General features: G+C 38.5%; 1 protein-coding gene across 4 annotated transcripts in view; it reads right to left on the minus strand.

The window, feature by feature from the left end:
- SRPK2 (SRSF protein kinase 2) overlaps window positions 1-22,184 on the minus strand; it is a 131,408-nt gene that overhangs the window by 9,223 nt on the left and 100,001 nt on the right. For all 4 annotated transcript variants that reach the window (XM_085040483.1, XM_085040475.1, XM_085040460.1 and 1 more), the window contains 8 exons: window positions 21,085-21,191; window positions 18,616-18,781; window positions 16,579-16,604; window positions 14,875-15,121; window positions 13,421-13,909; window positions 9,520-9,620; window positions 9,319-9,426; window positions 227-296 (listed from right to left, as the gene is read on the minus strand). In XM_085040483.1, the coding sequence (XP_084896609.1) occupies window positions 227-296; window positions 9,319-9,426; window positions 9,520-9,620; window positions 13,421-13,909; window positions 14,875-15,121; window positions 16,579-16,604; window positions 18,616-18,781; window positions 21,085-21,191 (1,314 nt within the window). The remainder of the gene's footprint in view (window positions 1-226; window positions 297-9,318; window positions 9,427-9,519; window positions 9,621-13,420; window positions 13,910-14,874; window positions 15,122-16,578; window positions 16,605-18,615; window positions 18,782-21,084; window positions 21,192-22,184) is intronic.

Below are 22,184 nucleotides of genomic sequence, written 5' to 3' on the forward strand. Positions count from 1 at the left end.
CAGTTGTTAAGTAGATGATTATCTGCAGAAGGGAGTTTTTGCCCACCCACTGCTAGTGGTGGAACTTAAAACTAAAAAGAAAAAAAATCATATTTATATTCTGAAAACAATGTGTATGAACAGTTCTACTCATATATAAAACTTAAACCCCACTGTAAGCTCACTGGAAATTTAAGAAGAGGAGTATGAAAACATGAAGTCTTATAGTACCTCGAAAGAGTCATACCTTCATCCCTGGAATAGTCTTCACCAGAGTGTGGTTCAAACAAATAATCTCCAGTTGCCAGCTCAAACGCCTACAACATAACAGACACTGCTATGGGTACTTCAGAAGTAATGTTTTCCATCGTAAGATGTCAGCAAAACATCACAAATATCTCAGAAGCAAGAGGGAATTAACATTCACAGCTCGAGGCCTACGGCTGGATCTAAGACGAGGAGAGGCCACTTACCTGGGGACCATCATTCCTGCAGTGCAGCAGGCAGCATGAAGTCAGGCTCTGCAGAGAGCCCCCTGTCCAGCCCCCTGTCCAGCCCCCTGTCCAGCCCAGTGTCCAGCCCTGCGCACGCCTGCGGCTGGAGGCGAAAGCAGCACGGCCACCCCAGGCACTCCTGCCCATGCAGCCAGGATGAAGGAAGGAAATCACCCAGGGCTGAAGTGCAGCCCCTCCCTGCAGCCCCCAGCCCGAGCATTCCACCAGGCTGCCGAGGAAGTGTCTCCCAAGAGTGCAGCTGCACTGGTGTGGGGAGAGCCATCGGACTGAGCCCATGTCAAACATGGCTTTACAGACTCATGTGTTGTCTGGTGATAGTGTGAAGTACTTCTAAACATGTCAGGTATTTCTAAATACATAATGAGAGCTACACATGTATCTGAAGGCTATTTACCTGTCAGATTACATGCTGGAGACTCAACTAAAAATGTCTGAATCACAAATAAAATCTATTTATGACTATAATTAATCACTTGAAATTAGCCAACAGGGTAAGTTTCTTTGATGACTCTAAATCTAGAAGAGTTTTTTAAAAAGCATTCTTGTTGAAGCAGATGTAATCAAAGTAAATACTGCAATGATGGGGTAAATGATGAGACTGACACTAATGGGGAATCCAGAAGAGACACCAGGGCATCGGATCCCCTCGGGGCATGGCAATGCTTCCATGGGATGCTAACCCCGTGTTAGGTCAGAGCAAAAGTGACTTTCTCTTTACGGGTGTAATGATTATGAAAAGCTGCAAAGCACTAAAGCAACTGTGAGAGCCCCTACTTGTGCACAGACACGGATTCATCTGGTCTAATTTGTTAAACTATTCTCTTTCAGCTCTGGCTCACCAATTGCCCAAGCAGCCACAGGAATCTAATTCTTTCCAGGTGGTTTAAACATTAAATTATTTTCCATGTCCAAGACACAGGAAAACACCTGATCCAGAAAAGCATTCCAAAAATGAGGCAGAGCTTCCTGGCACAATTCTAGGACGGGATTTCACTCTATTAGAACATTTACTACAAAATACTTGTCTCCTGAAAATAGACATATTTCTGTTCCTATTTATAACCTGGAGTTGCTAAATCACCTGTAAATTTCGCCTGTTTATGAGCTCTTGGCTTCTTCTAGCTGTGAATTGCAGTGTCATCCAAGTGGGCTACAGCCAACAGAACTCATTGCCATCACACATAGCAGCCAAGAAAACAAGAACACCCCTTGTTGACATTTCTGTTGAACCTATGAATAAGCCTTTAATTTCTCAAGTTACTATCACTAATAAATGGTCATTCATTATTTTTATTCTACTCTTTGCTCAAGACTGACAGTTTTCATTTTACAGCTGAAAAAAATCTCAAAGACTGAAATAAAGTTTAAGAACAGCCAAAAGTGATCACTAGCAGAGATCTCTGAACACAACACAGAGAACACTGTTATTCTCCTGAGACGAGACAGAGAAGATCCAGATCTCTGCACTTCATGGGAATATGCATATTCATAGGAAGAGCTGGATCAGCTTTCCTAGGAGAGCACACATGGGGCTGATTTCTGAGGACAATGAGAAACTCATTGCTATTAAACACAGATCTCTGGAAAAGAACAGAAATGTAGCTGAAATTAGCCACAAAGGTAGACCACACAAGAATACAGTTTCTGTCCCAAAAATGAAGTATTAATAGCTCGATATGTCTGCGTGGGTCTAGAAAGATTAAACTGGAAAACCGTTTCTAGAGAAGCACAAGAGGTAAGCATACTGCTGTGATACTCTGAATTTGAGATCAGTCTGTGTGTTGCTAGAGCTGAAACCTCTCATGGATGTGGGATATTTATACCACCTTCCCACTGAGCAAAATTTACAGCCTTTCAAAATGATGATGATTCTTTCTTCCTTTTTGTATAGCTCTGACTCCATGCCCAGGATGGGCTGGGGCCACAGCACTTCACAAACTTGGTTTTCTGACTCTCCCTGTAAGAACAGAAAAGCTTCTCGAAAGATGCACACAAGGACAGCCCAGAGGCAGGGGCTATAATAAGTATCTGTAATGATACTTCTTGGCATCCATGGAGCACAATGTCTCACAGGTTCATCTGTGGCAACCTGGTAATATGTTCCAGGTATTTTCAGGATGGACTGGCTACACAGTGCAAGATAAATGAAATTAATTCATTCTCATTTAAAACAGTATAAAACCCAGACCTGGATTTTTATCATAAACTATCAGCATTGGAAATACATTAATAAACACATGAATAGCCTTAAGAAGGACAATGACATCTCTGGATTGTATCAATCAGCGTTGTTCTGCTGCTTAAACTGATGTTTGAAGGAGTGGTGCACCGGAAAGCCTATGCCATTACCGAGTCAGTGCTGCTGGAAGAGCAGCTCTCTGCTGCTGGACACTGAGAGCCACAGCTTTGGCTGCAGAACTACTGCTGCTCTGCACTTCCTGGGCATTCTCAAGGCTTACCCACACTTCACACCCAGCTGCAGGCACATGAAACCCTCTGTCTCCATAAGGGAGGGCACTGACACTCTGTGATGACAGAGGAGGCCAAGACCCCAAGGGCAGCACAGTGACCAAAGGTCTGGTCTGCCCAACTGGGACCAGTCTGGGGCCACCACGGTGAGAGAGACCCTGCTGAAGTGGAGAAAGGCCAGGGAGGACCAGGCCTCAGGTGTTTTGGGGGCTGAGCAGAGGATGCAGGAGGGGATGCTGGCAGGGCTGGGTTTGCTCAGGCAGAAGGGAGAAGGGAAAAGGAGAAATTTAATTGCTGCACTCCACTGCCTGAAGGCAGTAGTGGAGAAGAACAAGATACAGGAAATTCCAACCAAATATGAGGAAAAGAAATTCTTTGGTGACACTGGCTGAGTACTGGGACAGGCTGCTCAGAGGGCTGTAGAAATGCCATCCTGACAGGTATGTACCCCTCAACTGGATGAGGCTCTGAGTGACCTCACCTAACTTTGACCACAACCCTTGTTCAAGAAGGAGGCAGATACTGGAGATCCCTTTAAACCTAAATTTGTCTATAATTTCCATGACGCTACAATACAGACTAACCATATTTACTTAGTTTCCCTTTGAAAGTATTAATTTCTAAAAACTAGTTTCCTGACAGAAACTCCAACTTTAAAATACCATGACTTTTTTACTTAATGTTGACATTTACCTCAACAGAAGTCAGCACTTCCTTTATTATATGGAGATAAAAAATGAGATACAGCACACTCAACATATGGCACAGAAGCCCAAGGCAACCATCCATCCTTACTGACTGTTCTGGTAATTTCTGCTTACTGCTTTCCTAAGGTTATCACAGAAAACCAGTCTAGACTGCTTTTCTCCATCTGCAGATGGTGAACCTTTCATATAAATGGTTACACTGCTGTTTTATAGGCTCTGGAGAGGCTCTATTTCTTTCCTACCACAGTACAGAACTGGTGGCATCACTATTGTATATAATGGACCCATATCTAACCACACAATTGGAAATAGCTACATTTTCACAGTGTGACAGCTGTGTACTCAATCTGGTGATTGAAAAATGGATGCATGCCTAGGGAAAGCTGTCTGGGAGAGGACTGAAGAACAATTCACTTGGACTGCATCAGCCTCCCTGAACTGAAGCCGCAGCTGAAAAAGAACAACAAGCTATAGGCCAGAATTATTATTTTGACAGATGAGATGCGGCTCTTGGCCAGAGCTTCTCTGCCCCAGCTGAAATGAAGAGATGTGAATTAGAAGACTGTAAATGCTTTAAAAATAGGCCTGGTTTTCAGAACACTGTTCCACAGGTCAGTGGGAGCATGGAAAGAAGATCCAAAAGATTTTTAAGATACACCAGCTGACAGTTTGTTCTCCCATGGACATCTCCCTCTGAAGAGCCAACCAATGGGAAGAATATGAAAGGCATTTTTCATGGTTAATGCTTGCTAAGAAAGGCCAGATATACAAAACTTGCATGGGATGCTTGGAAAGGAAACAGGGTTCTTTTATTTGCTGTTCTCCGATCTTGGAATCATGCACATACTGAGTGGTTGCTCTGGAAAGTCAGCTCCGCTGGGAAATCATTTTCTGTTGAGTGTTTCAGGTTGTCCACCCACCTTCAAAAAGAGTGCACAGCAAGTAATAACAGCATTCTGTACTGTATCTGCCTACTGAAAAATACGTGCATAGCAACTCCAGCTTTTTCTCCCTTCGAAACCACATTTTTGATTTTCCATTTTTCCTCAAAATACTGCTTCTGTGCAGACTGAGGCTTGTCATCACACCTTTGGTATGTGCCACTCACACATACTAGCATGATGATACTCATGATCCCATGGAGACATGATCATTTCTTCCCTGCTTACAACAGTGGAAGAGTAGTTAAGGACAGTTACTTCTCCACTCCACGTTAGAGAACGTCATACAAAGAAGTAAGCTGGGGGCATAAGCCTGAAATTTACCTACAAGCACTTACATGTAGTGTAGGTTTAATTTTAACATCATTAACTACAGTATCTTGCTCATTCTTCATTCTGTTCCTCCAAGTTCTCCCACATGAACGGAAATAGCCATGAATAAACCCCACGGCTGTAAACTTGCTTGCTTTATAGTAGCATGTCCCTTGTTTTGAAAGCTCTTTGTCTGTCCCCTTTCCCTCACACCTGGTAGTGTTTTCTTTCATCATCTGTATTCTCTTTGAGTAGATAAAACACTAAGTACAATTTTCACTCTCTCTGACTTCCTGCTGATCTACAGCTGTGATCTATTTGCTAGGTCTTATTGCAAAGAGAAGATATTGCAGGAATCACAACTGTCCCCAAAAGCCACCTCAGAAAAGTGTTAAAAACTTTAAGTCTTGTTCATGTCCCAGCCTGTGACAGTTACCTCTTACCCAAAGCTCAAACAAAAGGTTATGAACAGAAGTCAGATGATGAGATTCATCACTTCAGGTGCTTTTCCTGTCTCCAATCCAAGAAGCATGAACAAGGAAAAGCAGTGGAATCATGGTGCTTGCAGTCATTTCCAGAAGCAATACAAAGGGATGCCGTCTGCCAGTACTAACTCCCTTATCTTGCCAGGATTTCTTGGAAGCAGCAGCAGCAGAGTACTGTGTTCCATGTTTTCTGGGATTTAGGAAATGCTAAATCACTCAGTGTCTGTTCAGTTGCTGCTCTAAAGAAAACAACCTTCTCAACACTGTTAATGTGGAAATTCAAAATGATACAATTAAATCATCAAGAGTGTTTTTAATTCTTTCAAAGGTACTGCTGGCTCCAAATCCATTCCTTTTTTTGGGTGAAAATGAGAGATGCACCTCCCTATTGGCAGAATTAAATTAGGCCTTAGTACAGCAAGGGAACATCTTATAGTATTTAGTAAATGTGGAGAGATTCCCAGTATCTATCTTTCCAAGAGAGCAGCTGAGTATTCCACTTAAATAGGCCACATTGTTAAAAGAAAAATAAAAGGGCACTGTACAATTTCCCTAGCCAAACTTATAAATGTCCAGCAAATGTCAGCAACATTTACTCAGACCAAGTCACCAAAGTCTAGGAAAAAAATATAAGTTACACTTTGTTGCACTCTTTGCTGAGCACCAAACAAGCAAACAGCTCCGTCAAGGTCTGGAAAAGCCCACTGACATCTGACTTCTTTCATTGGCTTCACAGCACTTCATACATGCACTGATTATAAGCCTCCAAAGATATGCATCACCCTCTTTTTTTCCCTTCCTTTTTTTATTTGTTTTTTCTTAGAGACTCAGCAACTCAGATCACCTGAGCAGAGGACTGGTACTGGTCTGAGGATATTCACAGTCATCCTTTAAATCTGATTTGAAGAAGTTTGGGGCACAAGAACTGGGCCATGCCAAACCATCTAAAATTAAAAGATTCAGCTCACAGCTGCTGGCTTTCAATACTACTTATTCACTGACATAACACCAAAGAAGCAACACTGTAAGGTTATTAGCACAGAGTTATTTTGCCCTCTTTTGCTGTTTGGGTGGAGTCCTTCCATGGCTCTGACTACATACACTTCCAGCACAAGTAATCCTGATCAGACACTGGCTAGTCCCATACTAAAGTCAACACAAATAAAACAGGACTGTTCTTTCCTGGAAGCTGCATCAAAACCAAGTTAAGATCCCAGGTGAATCCTGGTACCAAGCATTCCAAGTCATCCTTCATAAAATCCAGGATACATAAAAAGATTGGTGTATTTTATATACACATAAATCTCTGTCACAGAAACCCTACAGACACTAAATTCCAAGAAAGGCCTTTTTTTCTGGCCATTTTTTAATGGAGATGTGAGCTAGAATACGTGACACAGCAATGGATAAAAAATACATGGAGAAAATCCTCTATTTTGCAAGCTAAGCGGCATTCATGTGTGCTTGGTGCCATCACATTAGGTAAAGTATGGATGGAAACTTGCCAAGAAAAGAAGTTATGGAAACCCTGCTAGACCAGTCATTTTACACAGTACTGCTTCCAAAAATGCCCTTAATGACTCTGGACTTGTACAAGCAAAGTCATCTCTGCTCTAATTTGAGAGTCCTGGACAACATGGCAAACAGGGTATCCAAGCTGTACTTTGGCTGAAAATAAACACTTCCTACTCCAGCAGACAATCCCTTTGAAAGCACAACAAACATTATGGAACAAAGTGAATTAAATATGAACACGAGCAAGACAACCTAAAAGGGCATTTTCTGAACCAAACCTAGGTACAAGGAAACCAAACTTGAGAAAGCAAGTGGGGCTGTAGTGACATTAAAACACTCCAGCACTTCATGGTTCTTGACTGCTTTAGGGATTGGAGAGATTCACATCATAATTTCCAAAGTCAGCCTAAATAAATTATTTGGGAGTTTGCAGTTCCACATCAACAATGTTTTCCTGGCCCTTAATCTCTGTTACAAGTCCTCTGCAGAAAGAGCTATTAAGGTCTTCAAGGCAATCCCTACCTCAGAGCTGTTTTCCATCTGATACAGGATCAGCATCCACAGTGCTCTGACCCATTTTCTCAGACACACAGCAATGAAAGCAGATTCAGGAGGTTTTTCTATGAGCTTGAGAGGCTGCTCTGTTTTTTTACACAACTATACAACGATGACAACTGAATTCAACAACTGCATGTCAGTGCTGTAATGTTAGAAAATTTCTACTGCATTTCTTAAGGGCAAGAACCTAACAACTGTGGCAGAAGACAGAATTACAGCATTTCTGCTTCAAATGCTTTACTATCTGCAAAACTTACATAACAAAAAAGCAGAAATACATTCTTCTCATTGAAATACTGAAATTTCATACATAATTGTGAATCTGAGTTAAGATACACCTCCAGTGGTAGCGATGCTTTAGGCTTTTTTCTTTCCTTGAGTTTGAAGAAAGCAGTAAAGCTTACATAACATGGAGGAGCAGCTGTAATAGGCTGGGCAACCCCAAGTACTGCAAGAGTATTATATTCCTTAGGTGTGATATTGCTATTAAGTACCCCACTATCTTTGAACACAATTCTAGATAGACCTCAGCCTGCTTTATGTGCCTTTAGCTACAAGACTAAAAGACTACAAAATTAGCAGTGATAGGTACAACTTTAAAGAAAGATAAATACAGAGTGTCCAATAAAATAAAAAGTTAGCAAGTTCAACTGAGGTTTACAAAACAACTAGTAACAGAACAAAAAGTCTCTGGAATAATTTTGTAGTTAGTTAAGAGAAGAATAATTAAAAGAATTAAAGAACAAACAGTGGAATACTTTATATTCTTTGTTTTCAATATAATAGAAAAATTCTCCATTTTGTTCCCAAATGGAAGAGTAAATTTGGAAATGGATGGGTTTTCTGCGTACTAAAGGAAAAGCCAGTATTAAACTCCAGAGAAAACACACTTTAATTTCACTTATGGGTTAGTTAGTTCCAACACATGGCCTGCTGAGCTTGTAATATGTGTAGGATTTTATGTTCCTTTCAGTCCTCCTCCTCCTCTCCCTCCTAGCTGTGTAATTCTTCTCATCACCCACGCCTGCAAACTGTGTCTAGTATTGGAGTCCTCTCCTCCTCCTTCTCACACACTTACTCTCATCAGACATGTATTTGTAAAATATAAAGATTTGATTAAGTTTTCACTTTAAAATAGGCAGAGGTATTTCTAAATTTATTTTTTGGAAATACGTACTATCTTTAATGAGAAGATGCATACATCTTGTTTATCCTCAGAGAGGTATGATCGAATGTTTCAGAAAGCTGCATGATTAAGTTTTCACTTTTTCTATTCTCTAAGGACTCTTAAAAAGCTGTGATTTCAGTTCTGTGTTAGAACTAATTCTACAGAATGTTACCACATATTTTACATTAATAAACTGAATTCCTTCTCTTCAAAGACTAGAACCAAGCCTAATCCAATCCATGTTTTCACTGCACTTGGCCATAATTTAAAGTATTTCATTGTTTCGCTACTTTACACAAGAAAAAGGAATCACAGCTAACAGAAGCACAGATTTTAAGACTAGAAGGAAACAAGCAGTTGTACTTTTTCAGTTACATTTTGTCATTTAAAATAGACATTTTCTCTCTAAACTTGCATGTTTCTGAATACAGGTTTAAAATGCATCACATGAAAATTAGAAATGTTCTCCAAAATATTTTCTTTTGATTAAGAAGGCTTGAGAAATTGAAAGAAAGGGAAGAAATCATCAGCAGCTATCTGATACAACATAATTTATGATAATGTATTTGTGTCAAAATGTCAAAACCATCCCCATCAGGTTTCCTCACTAAATAAACAACTGTTTTTAGGAGGTTTACTCTTGTAAAATACACATTGTATTGTTCTTACCATACATGCTGTACTCCAGATATCAGCAGGTGTACTGTAACCTGCTCCTATTAAAACCTCTATGGATCTATATTGTCTTGTCTGGATGTCTTCTGTGAAGTGTTTATGCTAAAATAGAAAGAACCACATTAATAGAAAAAAATGACAATAAAAAGACCTGTTCTAAATAGTGAACTGCTAAAGTGATGTAGTTACACTTACCACCCAGCAGGCATTCCCCAGGTCAGCAATTTTAACTCTAATTTTATCTGCATTTCTTGGGTCCAGTGGATTCACCAGTAAGTCAGCAGCACGAGTTTTTGCTAACACAAGCAAAATGCAGAATAGTTAATATGTTAAGCCTACCATTCATTATCTCTAAGCAGTTTTGCCTTGACACTTCATTCAGTGTTGTCATACACTGAAGACATCAAAATAATTTGCTGAATGTTACAAGAAATTAAAGCAACATAAATAGGATTTCTTACCCTGATTTCTAAATATCCTTATACACTTCAAGTGCAAATTTTTTGCATTCTTAGCTGCCAAATTACTATTACTAGAATATACAGAGCAGCTACTGAGCAAAACCAGTGTATATGTTTCCCAGAACAGATTCAGACAGAAAATGTTAAAACTCAGACTCCAAGAACTCACCCACTACACACAAGAAAGATACGTTCTTGGAACAGGTTGGTTGAGAAAATAAATCCTGCACTTCCATGCCTGGCTACAGTAAATAAAATCTATCTGGATTTTCCCTTTTTTTTCCTTTTTTTAAGCCTATCCCAAGGGGTAAAGTAAGAGACTCACTGAAACCTGGCTAATTTGAAAGTCTAGAGGGCTGCTATCCTTTTCACAAATAATTCAGCATTCAAAGTTCTCTGAAGGTCCTATTTGCATCAACTATGATCCAGACTGAAAAAGCAGAACTTTAATTCATCTTGCAATCTTTAGAGGTTCTTGGGACACTGACACCTTAACACAGCCTGGTGGAGGTGCTGCTTTTCTCTGTTTCATCATATCACCTGCTAGCTCCTAAACTGCACTAGAAAGAAAGCAGATGACTTGAAGGCAGAAAACAAATCCAGATATCCTAAATCACAGGGCAGCACAGGACTGGTCTCAGTTTCCTTGTCCCAAAGCTACAAAGACTAAATTGGAAATTGATTGTAAGATAAGAAAAAGTTACTAGATCCAAAAGGACTTGTGACTCCAATGATCTGTTAAACTGGTGAAAGACTTGGAAGAGGAAAATACACCAGACATGGGACAAGGACAAAAAATACTGGATGTCTAATGGTGAATTAGGAGTGACTGAAGTCAGATGGGGAGCTTTAACTGCTGGCAACAAAGCCTGAACAGCTCATCAGAGCACTGAATATTGGCCAACCAGAAAAGAGGGTGGCAGGGTGCACCAGGGGAGAGAAGGAATGAGAACACAGGAATAAATACCGAAAGGCAGAGGGGGCAGCAACCTCAACAACAGCCCTCTAGGAAAGCTGGCGTGGAGTCAAAGACTCATGTTTATAAAAGGCACCAACTTAAGGATAGAATTAAAACACTCAAAAGATAGGAACTAGTAAAACTAGTAAGTTTAATATTAAAATCTTCCCTTAAAAGCATGCTGCATAGTACAGTGTAATTCTTTTTTAACACAATCACATGCATTACTCAAGAAATAACAGGACCTGTCTCAGTTCAGTAGTCTTTACATTAAAAAAAAAAAAAAGAAAAAAGATAGTGCTAGATAAATCCTTCCCACACATCTTGTTGAAGGACTGCAATAAATAAAGCGGAATGAAGGGGGGGAAAAAGCCTCATGACTAAGACATCTGAATATGGCATTAGGCAACAGCTTTCTTCAACCTTTTCTGAGCAGGTAATAGGCAAGTGCCTACACTTTTGTGTTTTTCTCAGGAACTTCTAAATCTTATGTCACATCTCTTCTGAAAGATGAATTCTTGGATCCTGGATTTGACAAACATGGATCATTCACAACTGAAAGTGAAGTCAGAACAGTGTATCTTTTAGAAAGTACTCACAAAAAAGCATCCAAAGAAGCTTAACCTGTGCACAAAATTAGTGAGCACTTCTGTGTCCTAGTTCCATAAAAATTAAGAAATATCACCTTACTTCTCACAGTTTCAGCATGACAATGTACTTAGCAAACATTCAAACACTGGAAGGAGGAGGAGGAGAATCGTGAGGAAATTACAGATCTATCTTCAGGGCATTTGGTCACGCAGTGAAAAACTTGGAAAAGGTAAAAACTGCTTATCCACTAAACACAAATTGGTTGTACACTGAATGAGGTAACTACCCCAAAAAAATGAAACCATGTCACTCAATAATGTATAGCGATGCCTAGAGAAAGAGGAACAAATGAAAGTCTACTTCAGTACAAGAAAAGGACACTAAAGATATGGTGAAAAATGGTGTAGCACCATTTGAAAATACTGAATAGCCTTTAACTCCTGTATGCTGCTTCTTTCTAAACACCTTCATCTGTTTTATTAATGCTATACTCTATGTTGTGACTGATGCCATTAATACCTGTAACATTCAGTTTTATCTTTTTCTGCAAAAAAAAGTGAACTCTCACTGAGAATGTACTGTCCATCTTCTTTCTTTGCAAGAAAGGTGTGTGAACTGATGGGATAACATCAAGGAGGAATGAAGTAGGTTTGTTTCTCCAGCTATGGAGATAAGCTGTTTCCATGAGGACAAAACCAGCTTTAATCTCTGGAAGCATGAGGATTGTACACACCATCCCAGGAAAACAGCAGCGAGTCTTTCTGCCTATATGCAGCTAGCAGAACAAAATATGAAACTACCAGGCATCTGGGAACCTCCTGTATATTGTTTCAGGGACTTCAGAGTGTAAGGAGATGGACTAGAAGCTTTATTTGCCTGGATCTTCCAGAAATGCAGTTCTGTTGAGCTGTATTTTATTGCATATTTCTTACCTTACCTGTCAGACCCAGTAATAAACTGTGTGAATTGCCCTTCTCAAGTCTTAAACCAAGAAATACACTTGACTGCATTTTTCAATACAGCTCCACTTAAATTTAGTAACTTCATCTGTGACAATGTGGATCTTGGTGATCTTCTCCCTAAGCTCTCATTTTCTTCTATCCGCTTACAGATTTAGTCTCTCAGTATTTCCTTTATTAAAGCTGAAACCCATATATTTATCATTTAACCACTGGCACTATAAATAAGACCTATGTGTAATACCCTAAAGCTATTTAATTCAATGGCAAAAATCCAGCTTTTTGCAATGACACTGAGATTTCACCTTCCATGTCTTCAAATGGATTTACAGGCAAGCAGGATTTACAGCCCAAAGTTTTGGATTGAAGTGGTTCTGATGGTCAGAATTTAAATGTCCAAAACCATGCTGAATATAGAAAAGCCATAATGAGTTGAGGGTTGGCAACATGCCCTGCTGAATTTTAATAAAAGGTTAAGACAGGAACTGTTTGACACAAAAGGAGTAATTAATGAATGAAAACACAGCATATTACAGAATTTTTGGATATGACTGAGAAAAGGTGAGACAAGAAGTAACAGATAGAAGCTGCAGCCAGACAAGTTCAAACTTGCGGCAATTCTTTTAAAACAATTCGGAGTACCAAGCAGTGGAACACACTTCAATCATACCAGATTATAATTTCATTTGTCCAAATCAAGAGCAGATGTCTCTTTGAAAAATATGTTTTACACCAACAATAAAGGTTACTGGGCTTAACAGGTGGTATATTACTGCCTTGTTATCAAAGGACGGCAGGTTACATGATCTCAAGCTCATCTTCTACCTTTAAACTATGGGAATGATGTTTACTTGCAACTATAGATTTCCTTTTCTCTTTCCTGTGTAGACTGACTTGTCAGTGCAAATATTTATTCTATAATAATTTATTTATCTAATACCCCACAAAAACAAGTTCTAGAGTAGAAAAAAAATAAATTCACAGCTCTGAAAGAAAAATCATCCAGTTTCCTTAAACAATCTTTTCTTAACCTAACCATTGCCTTTGTATTCTGCTTACCTGCCTCTTTTATTTACTACAATACACACCCATGCTACTAGACGAAACTCACTAAGAGGAACACTTACTTTTTGGCAAATCCCCAGTGCTGGAAGCTGAAACTGTTCTGCTCCTGTCATGAGATGGGCTGCTCTCCTCCCTTTCAGTTACAGTTGATCCTTCAGAAACAGCAGAACCACAAGCTACAGACTCTAGAGCCCCAGAGAACACTGACGCTGTAAATTCAGAGAACTGGGACTCTGGAATTTTATGACGTCCATTTGGCAATTCACCATTAAACTGTTCATAGGAGCTGCTATAAGAGTAATCACTTTTTGCATTTGGATCATCAAGATTATACTCCTCTGGATTTGGACATTCTTCCTCTTCCTCGTCTTCATCTTCAATCTGTTGTTCCAATAGGAATGGGCCGTTCACAATATGGCCATTTGTTTTGGGGGATTCTATCCACTTAGGGTCTGTAGAGTCAGTGTTGACAAGTTCCTGCTCAACATCATCATCTTTTTCAGTGTTTTCCTTCTCGGTGTCTTCTTTTTCATCCTGATCTTCGGCTTCACCTGAAAAATTTCAGCAAGCAACACTTTACATCATACATCAATAAACTAGACTGAAATTAGGTATTCATCATTTTTAACTCTTCGGTAACTACTTGACTTCTGAGATATCACACAAGGAAACACTGAACACCACTGAAATATGCAAACCTTAAAATCTACATTTAAGGCAGAAGAAAGGACTAATAAAGCTGCTGGAAAAATAAACAATGGGAAGTGGTTCAGGAGGGAACAATCCAGAAGAGAATAATGTTAGCAAAGGAAGATGAATGAAGCCTTGAAAGTAAGCTTTAAAACCTGCAACTCGATCAGTGTCAACAGGGAGTCATCACAGAAGTAGGAAAATTCTCAGTAAGAACAAAACAAAACCAAACCAAACTGAACTACAGTCTCAGTAGTTACACCTTTATCAGGACTGAAGAGCTGACAAGAAAATCAGGGAAGCCAGGATGGAGCTGGACCATAATCATTATGTCCAAATCACCAGGACTAAACAGGAATTTTAACAAGCCATCTCAAAAATTTTAGTGAAGAAGTTGCAATCATTGTTACCTGATAGATCATTTCAACAAACACTGCAAGAAGAAAAGGGGAAAGCAATGACAACTCCAACTATTACAGTAATATTATAGAAAACAAATGCATTATATTGTTGTTCTATTCACCAGGATACTCAGTTATTCCACTTAATGTGGAATGATGACTGTTCTGTTGAATTTTCTACGTGCTTTTTTGAGTTGTTTTATAGCTGTAGACTGTTATTGATGGTTTTCTCCACTTCTGCAGTATGTTTGACTTTCCTTTACCTTTTTAGGTTTTGCAGTTACAATTTTACCTACAGGAGAAAATTAACTTAATTATCTAGGACAGTTTGGAGATTTTGTTCACTGCACGAGATTCAAAACTGCGCAATTACTTTTCCCTCTGAAACAGAAAATTCAGGGTCAGTAAAAGCAAATAATACTAACCATCATCATTTCCAGGTTCTTCATCTACTACTTCTTCTATATCAGCTGTTTTTAGTTTCACCTCTGGGTGGTACTCATCTTCTTGCTCATTTGATGGTACAGCTGAGGTTACATTTTCTTCTATTTTTTTCCTTTCAGCTTCCCGCTCTAGTTCTTCTATTTCCTGCAGGCGTTTTTCTAGCAGCTCAGCTTGTCTCTTCTGTTTTTTCTTCAGTTTTTTCTTTTTATTTTTGGATATTTTTCCAACCTGAAATATTAATACCAAAGAAATTTTTAAAAACCCTAATTAATTATTTTCAAGGCATCTCACACCAAACTCACTTGCAGTTTGATTATAATTTTTTGAAAAATACTAGATGGTAATTAATATAATAATTATATTGATTTTTCCATTTTACTTCAAATCAAGAATGTTTGATTACAGGATTATATGATGCAAAAATCCACCAAAATTTTATACAGTTAATCATGTTTTTACATAGTCATTGTTAGATACAAGGGCAAAATACATCTAAGACCCCATAGTAAAATTCCTATGATCCTAAAACCTTGAGTAGGCACAATAATCTTAAACCTCAATCCAGATTAACAGATGATAGTACATGTGAAAAATAATTTGGTATCATATTAGCTGTTTGCATATAAATTTAATACATGATTTCTCTCTCTGTGCAATGCAAAAGTATTCTGAGAAAAAAGACACAAGAAATCTAAAGAGACTTTAAGAGACTAAACAATAAATTTTAAGTAAAACCTGTGTTGTTCATCTATTTTCTTGTGAGAGCATTTTTATTATTCCCTTCTGCCCCAAAACATATGAATTACAAACAGCAGATAGCCATTACGAAGTTTCTCATTTTATGTAACATAATGATTGAAAAACTCAAGTACAACAACAAGGAAATGAAAAATGAACACATCAGAGCTAGGACTGAAACACTTCCTTACATTTTAACTGAATTGTGAGTTCTATTTTTACTATTTCATAAATGAGATCTATCCAGTTTTCATTCACTGTTTAGATATCACAGTAAGAAATCCTCATAGAACTAAAAAATAAAGAACAAGGAACAGAGAGAAACATTTCCTCAAAGGTTTATCTGTTAATCATGTTATCTCCATTAAAAGCCATGGGATGGTCTAAACAAAAGAGTTAATTTCACAACCTGGATAATTTTTATCTCTGTTGTGTACCCATTGAAATGATACATGTTCTGTGCACACAGAAAGCAGGTTTGAACATAGATATTTCTAAACAGCTGTATTAGCATTGGTTATTTGCTATATGCATATGGCAAAGAGATCTTTCAAACCTCATAAAACAGCCTCTCCTTTAAGGCCTTGATGATTAAAGCCTTTATGCCCTTAAGCTATCTGCAATGCACAATATTTAGTGCATTCACCCATTTTTGTCAGGACTTGAACGAATGGATTATTCCTCAAGAGAAGAAAATGGCAATGCTTAACTTAGTTGGACATCGCTATAGAACTGTATGTCTGTGAGAATATCCATCACAGAAATACTGTACTTAAAACTGGTAAGGCTAGAGACATGAAAAGAAAAAATGTTCTTTGACAGATAAAAGCTTTATTCAAAGGAAGATTTTAAAAAAGGGTCGAGACTACTAACAGTCTAATACCTACTAATACCCACAGAAACACAGAAAATAAGGTAGTTAACTTGTGTTACATAACAATACTTACAGGCTTTTGTTGTGGAGCTGTACTCACTAAAAAGAAAAAAAATAAATTATAAATAAAATAAAGATTTTATTTTTCAAAAACAACTCTATAAAAGCAAAAAGTAGTAGAAATCATTTAAAATATTCTTAACTAAATAAGGCAGTGTTAAGGGTTTTTTTTTAGCCAGATTTATTACTCTTTACAAGTACATGCTGCCTGAAATAATTTGATGTCTCCATTAGAGCATCTGAAATTGGTAGGAGCTAGCAGCAATCTGTGTTCACTGTGTTGTGGTTAGCAGAGAGTTTATGAAATGTAAAAAAAAAAAAAATGAAGTCTGAATCCATAAAGAGTGGATGGAAAATATCAAACGACTGCAGAGCTGTCAGAACTGTTTAAATGTATGTAGTGAGCTGGCTGAGCAGGTATAGACTAATTTAAATAGTTCAGGGAATATCAGCAAAGATACAACTACTGTGTTGTACTCAACAGAAAAGCCAAGTACTCATGTTTTTTATTCTGAAACAAGGCAGTTTGATTGCTAGGGCTGGAAGCATGAAGTGCCTAAGGCAAAAACCACACCGTATCACAGAAAAAGCAGCTCCAGCACGAGCCTCTTCCTAAGCACCTGAGTAGGATCCCATCAGTGAGTGGGTCTGGTGAGACTGCAATACTGACTGTAACAGGCACAGAACACCACCACAAGCCACATAAAACTCCCCCCAGTGATCAAAACCAACAGAAATAACCAAATATGGGAGATAGAAGCAAAGTGGAAGTGAGCAAGAGGAACTGAACGGGGGAGAACCTCTCACGAACTTCTTCAGACACACAGGCAATTAAGAAATGCAAAATAAAATATAGAGTTGTTTTATAGGTTCAGATCCTGCTGCTAAGCTCAGGGAAAAACCTGCTTGAACATGCCTGAAAGGGCACAGTTTTCAAGAGCATTCTTAAACCTGAGCATTATCGCTGCTATAAAAAGGGAAATTACACACAACTCATTCTTGCAATGCCATAAAGAAAACACGTGTGCTCCTGGGCAGAAAGTCATACATTTAATTACAATTTGCCAAGAACAAAGTGTGATAAAAACCCCATTCCTTAAAATAATATTTCTTTTAATGTCAGGAAGCAATATAAAGGCTGCATGAACAAACTCAAGTTATTTCCCACACAAACAACATACAATCTGTAGCTATGTGATTACACATTATGTAAAATTCAATACAACATATTCACAATTTATACAATTTTCCTCTAAAAATATATAATGCCATGAAATGGATTCTGACCACTGTATTTGTTCCCGATGTAGAAGGTATTTTTATCATACCTCAGAGATTCTAATCTGTGATATATTTTCTGACAATGTTACAAAGGGAATTATTTCTCCAGTGCCTGTAGCTGATGTGCTCAATTGGCAAATTCATAGAGACCACAGCACTAAAAATATACAGTACATAGTACTAAAAAAAAAAAATCACTAGAAAAGCCACACTTCCTCCTTGTTTGTCTTTGCTGACTGCTGTGAACTTCTTTACCTTGGTTTCTCCTAGCTAAACATAAGGTACAGTTCCTATCTAAACTCCTGGCAATAAATTCCATTTTTAAGGGTGAAAAACCATGAATGCAAAACTTTTAATGGCATCTTAAGAATAAGTTACAACAGACAAAAAGGCAGATGATTTCACAAGGACTCTGATGAACCTTTAACAGAACTAGACATACTTTAGATAAGATTATTAATTATTGTCAATATTAGAGATGCAAGCTTCCAGTATAACTAAAATCCAGCATTAAAGCTTGTGGGATAGGAGGTGAATAAGTTTATATCAGTAAATCTTGTTCTCTGTCTGGGGACCCTGAAAACTTTAACGTGCAAAACTGGTAGGAATGCATTTCTCTGATAGTTTCCAGGGCATGAATACAAATTAAACAGACATGCGTTTTTCACACACAATTATTTAAAATGTGAATTTTCATGGAACAAAATACTGTCAGCAGTAATATACCGATGGTAGTTTACTACATTGCATTTAAATATCCTGTTCATACCTGCTGAGCCAGAGGGGGGAGGAGCACCAGCTTTCTGCCACTCGGTAGCTTCAGCAGCCATCCTGCGCACATAGGCATCATCCACACACATCAAAATGTTTTCTGGCTTTATATCCGTATGAATGATCTTGCACTTGCTGTGTAGGTAATCTAGACCCTGAAGTACCTAATTACAAAAGGATTTTTTAAAAACCTGCTTGAAACTGCAATTAAATTTATTAAGAAACTCAGCTCTCAGCTGCATTTAAAAATAAGGCTGATTTTATCCCAATGCTCCAAAGGACAAAAAAATTGGAAAAAATATATTACCAAGTAATAACACAACAACATAATTTTCCATCGTAGCATGGAATTGCAGTCGTTTATGAAACAAAATTGTTTGATGCACAGTAACACCAGTGCAATAACTGAATTGCTTCATATTCAACTTTCATAAATCAGTTTTTAAAACACGTATAGCATAAGTTTTATCCAAGTAGAAAAATAAGAAAGATCTACATTATCTTCAGTATGCAACCCGAAAGCCTTACCAAACAATGCCACTGTCACTAGACCAAACAGTTAATTCCAGTCTCAAAAAAATTAAAGCTTTTAACTCTTTCTAGGACTAAGGCCTTCCTCTTTTCTCAGGTTTGAAGTGTTTGAATTACTGGGAATTTTTACCTTTGCCTACATTCAAAAAGCAATTCAGGTTGGAAGACTGTGATTCAAACCCTGCTTGTCCAAGTCATACCACGTCCAAAGTTGTATCTAACCTCAAAATCAGACAAGGTTGCTCAGAGCCTTTATCCAATCACTTCCAACAGCCTCCCAAAATGCAGAATTGGCTGGGCTGTGCACTGTTGGCTGAGTAAAAACCTGAGTGGACACGAGGCCCAGAGCTTGGTGAGGAATGGAGTTACATCCAGCTGGCAGCCATTACCAGTGGGGTTCCCCAGAACTCAGTATTGGGGCCAGTCCTGTTTAATATCTTCATCAATGACCAGGACAAGGGGATTGAGTGCACTCACACCAAGTTGGGTAGGAGTGTTGATCTGCTGGAGGGCAGGAAGGCTCTGCAGAGGGATCTGGACAGGCTGCACTGATGGGCCAAGGCCAGTGCTGTGAGGTTCAACAAGGCCGAGTGCTGGTTCTGCCCTTGGGTCACAACAACCCCATGGAATGCTAGGGTGGGCAGAGTGGCTGGAAATGTGCCCAGGGAAAAGGACCTGGGGGTGCTGGTTGACAGCAGCTGAACATGAACCAGGGTGTGCCCAGGTAGCCAAGAAGGCCAACAGCATCCTGGCCTGGGTCAGGAACAGTGTGGCCAGCAGGACCAGGGCAGTGATTGTCCTTCTGTACTCAGCACTGGTGAGGCTGCACCTCAAATCCTGTGCTCAGTTTTGGGCTCCTCACTACAAGAAGGACATTGAGGGGCTGAAGAATGTCCAGAGAAGGGAACAGAGCTGGGGAAGGGTCTGGAGCACAAGTCTGATGAGGAACAGCCAAGGGAGCTGGAGGTGTTAAGCATGTAAAAACAATGGAGGCTGAGGTGGGTTTCATCATTCTCTACAACTGCCTGAAAGGAGGGTGTAGCCAGATGGGGGTTGCTCTGTTCTCCAATGTAAATAGCTTAAAGTTGCACCAGGGGAGGTTTAGCTTAGACATTAGGAAAAATTTCTTCACTCAAGGGGCAAGGAAGCTGCCAAGGTAACAGGCTGCCCAGTGAAGTGGTGGAATCACCACACCTAGAAGTATTTAAAAGTATAGATGTGGTATTTAGGGACATGGTTTAGTGGCAGACTTGGCAGTGAGTTAATGGCTGGACCTGATGCTCTTTCAGGTCTTTTCCACCCTGAATAATTCTACGATATACGCTTTCTTCTTGCTGAGACACTTTCCTTCAATCGCCTCTCAGCAACTTGATTTTCACAGAATAGCAAAAGAACATATTCTGAAAGAAAAGTGGAACACCCCAGTGAAAGGTTCTGAAGTGTTTCACCTTGCTAACACTCTGACTCAACAAAAACTTCAATACAGACAGACAGCAATTTTTCAAAGAACAGGTTATTTTCATTTATCAGAGGAATACTGTTCTTGTTCATCACTATCATCATCATCATCATGGTATTATTTTCCACACTTATGATTTATTTTCCAGATTTTATTAAGAAGCATGTCAACCAAAACTGCAATTTGAGTATCTTCACATCTATGGAAAAGACTCATTGCTTCAACTTTTTGTTCTCTAAAGCAGCTCAGGAAACTCCCTTATCAGTGAGAAACCTCGATTAAAACACAACACAAACCCACCAAAAATCCCAGCATGCAGAAGGGCAGGCTACCCATTAAGATGCTCTTGCAAACCCTACTGAGATTAAAATAATCTTATCTTAGGTATTAGTAAGACTTCAGCTCAAATATTATAATTCTAACCTTCAACTGCTAACAATAGAGGAAAAACTTAATTAAAATATTAACAAAACTTACCTGTCGAATTATGCTTTTTACACAACGGATAGGAAGGCCCTGATAATTGGATTTGATTATCCATTTTAGAAGATGATGTCCAAGTACTTCAAAGACCATACAGACATCTGGATTTAATTAAGGATCACTTCCAAATAAACTTGTTCATGAGATCAACACAAATGTTTGCTTCTGTTCTGGCTAAAGGAATCACCACCCCCTTTAGAAGAAAACGGTTCCCCCTAAAATGAACATGGTAAATGCTTTGGGACCTCATTTCAATTATATATAAACCCATACAAAGCCAGTGTCCAACTGCAGAACAAATTAAAACATTTTAATTATGCAAATCTTGTCCATTATTTCTACATGCTAAAAACAACATTAGGGTGAAGAATTAAATAAGTAATTGTAAAAATAACTCATTTTTGTTTTCTTTGAAACAGTTAAAAGTACTGATTTGGCCTATCATCTCTGGTTTTTAAAATATTTGAAATTATATGAATAGAAGGTTTTAATAACAAAAGTGTGCAACAACTGTGTCTTAGAAAATGGCCCATAATAAACTTTTCTTTTTACTAAGCTCAATAGATAGTCACTGGACAACAAATACTAACATAGTAAGAGAATGGATATCTTAAAACCTTCAGTTTTAACTGCAAAGAATAATGGCAATCATCCAAGAACTCAAGAACAAAAAAAAATGCAGAACTCAGAAGCAACATGGAAAAAACACAATGCCAAAATATTTGACACAGCATTTACTACTGGCCACTGACAGGCAGTCAGTTATCAGGGAAGATTATTAGGAAAAAACAGTATGTAGGAACTTCCTTTGATTTGTGGTTCAAAGGCTTCCTAAGTTACAAGATTCTACGTTTATATGCCTGCGTAGGTTACCTTTCCATTGAGAAAATCTTCAGATATTGAAGCTAATTTAAAGTTTTACCATCCACAACATTCTGGCAAGAAGTTATACAATTTGACTATACTGAATCAATCCTCAAGCATGAGATGGGAATGACCTTAATGCACCCGGAAATCAGAGAGGATGTTAAAATCTTAACTACATGACATTAAAACCTTGCAAAGAATAACATTATACAAATAACAGAAAACTA

The sequence above is a fragment of the Lichenostomus cassidix genome, chromosome 1Aa, assembly GCF_008360975.1.
Source record: "Lichenostomus cassidix isolate B80296 chromosome 1Aa, HeHo_3.0, whole genome shotgun sequence".
NCBI lineage: Eukaryota > Metazoa > Chordata > Aves > Passeriformes > Meliphagidae > Lichenostomus > Lichenostomus cassidix.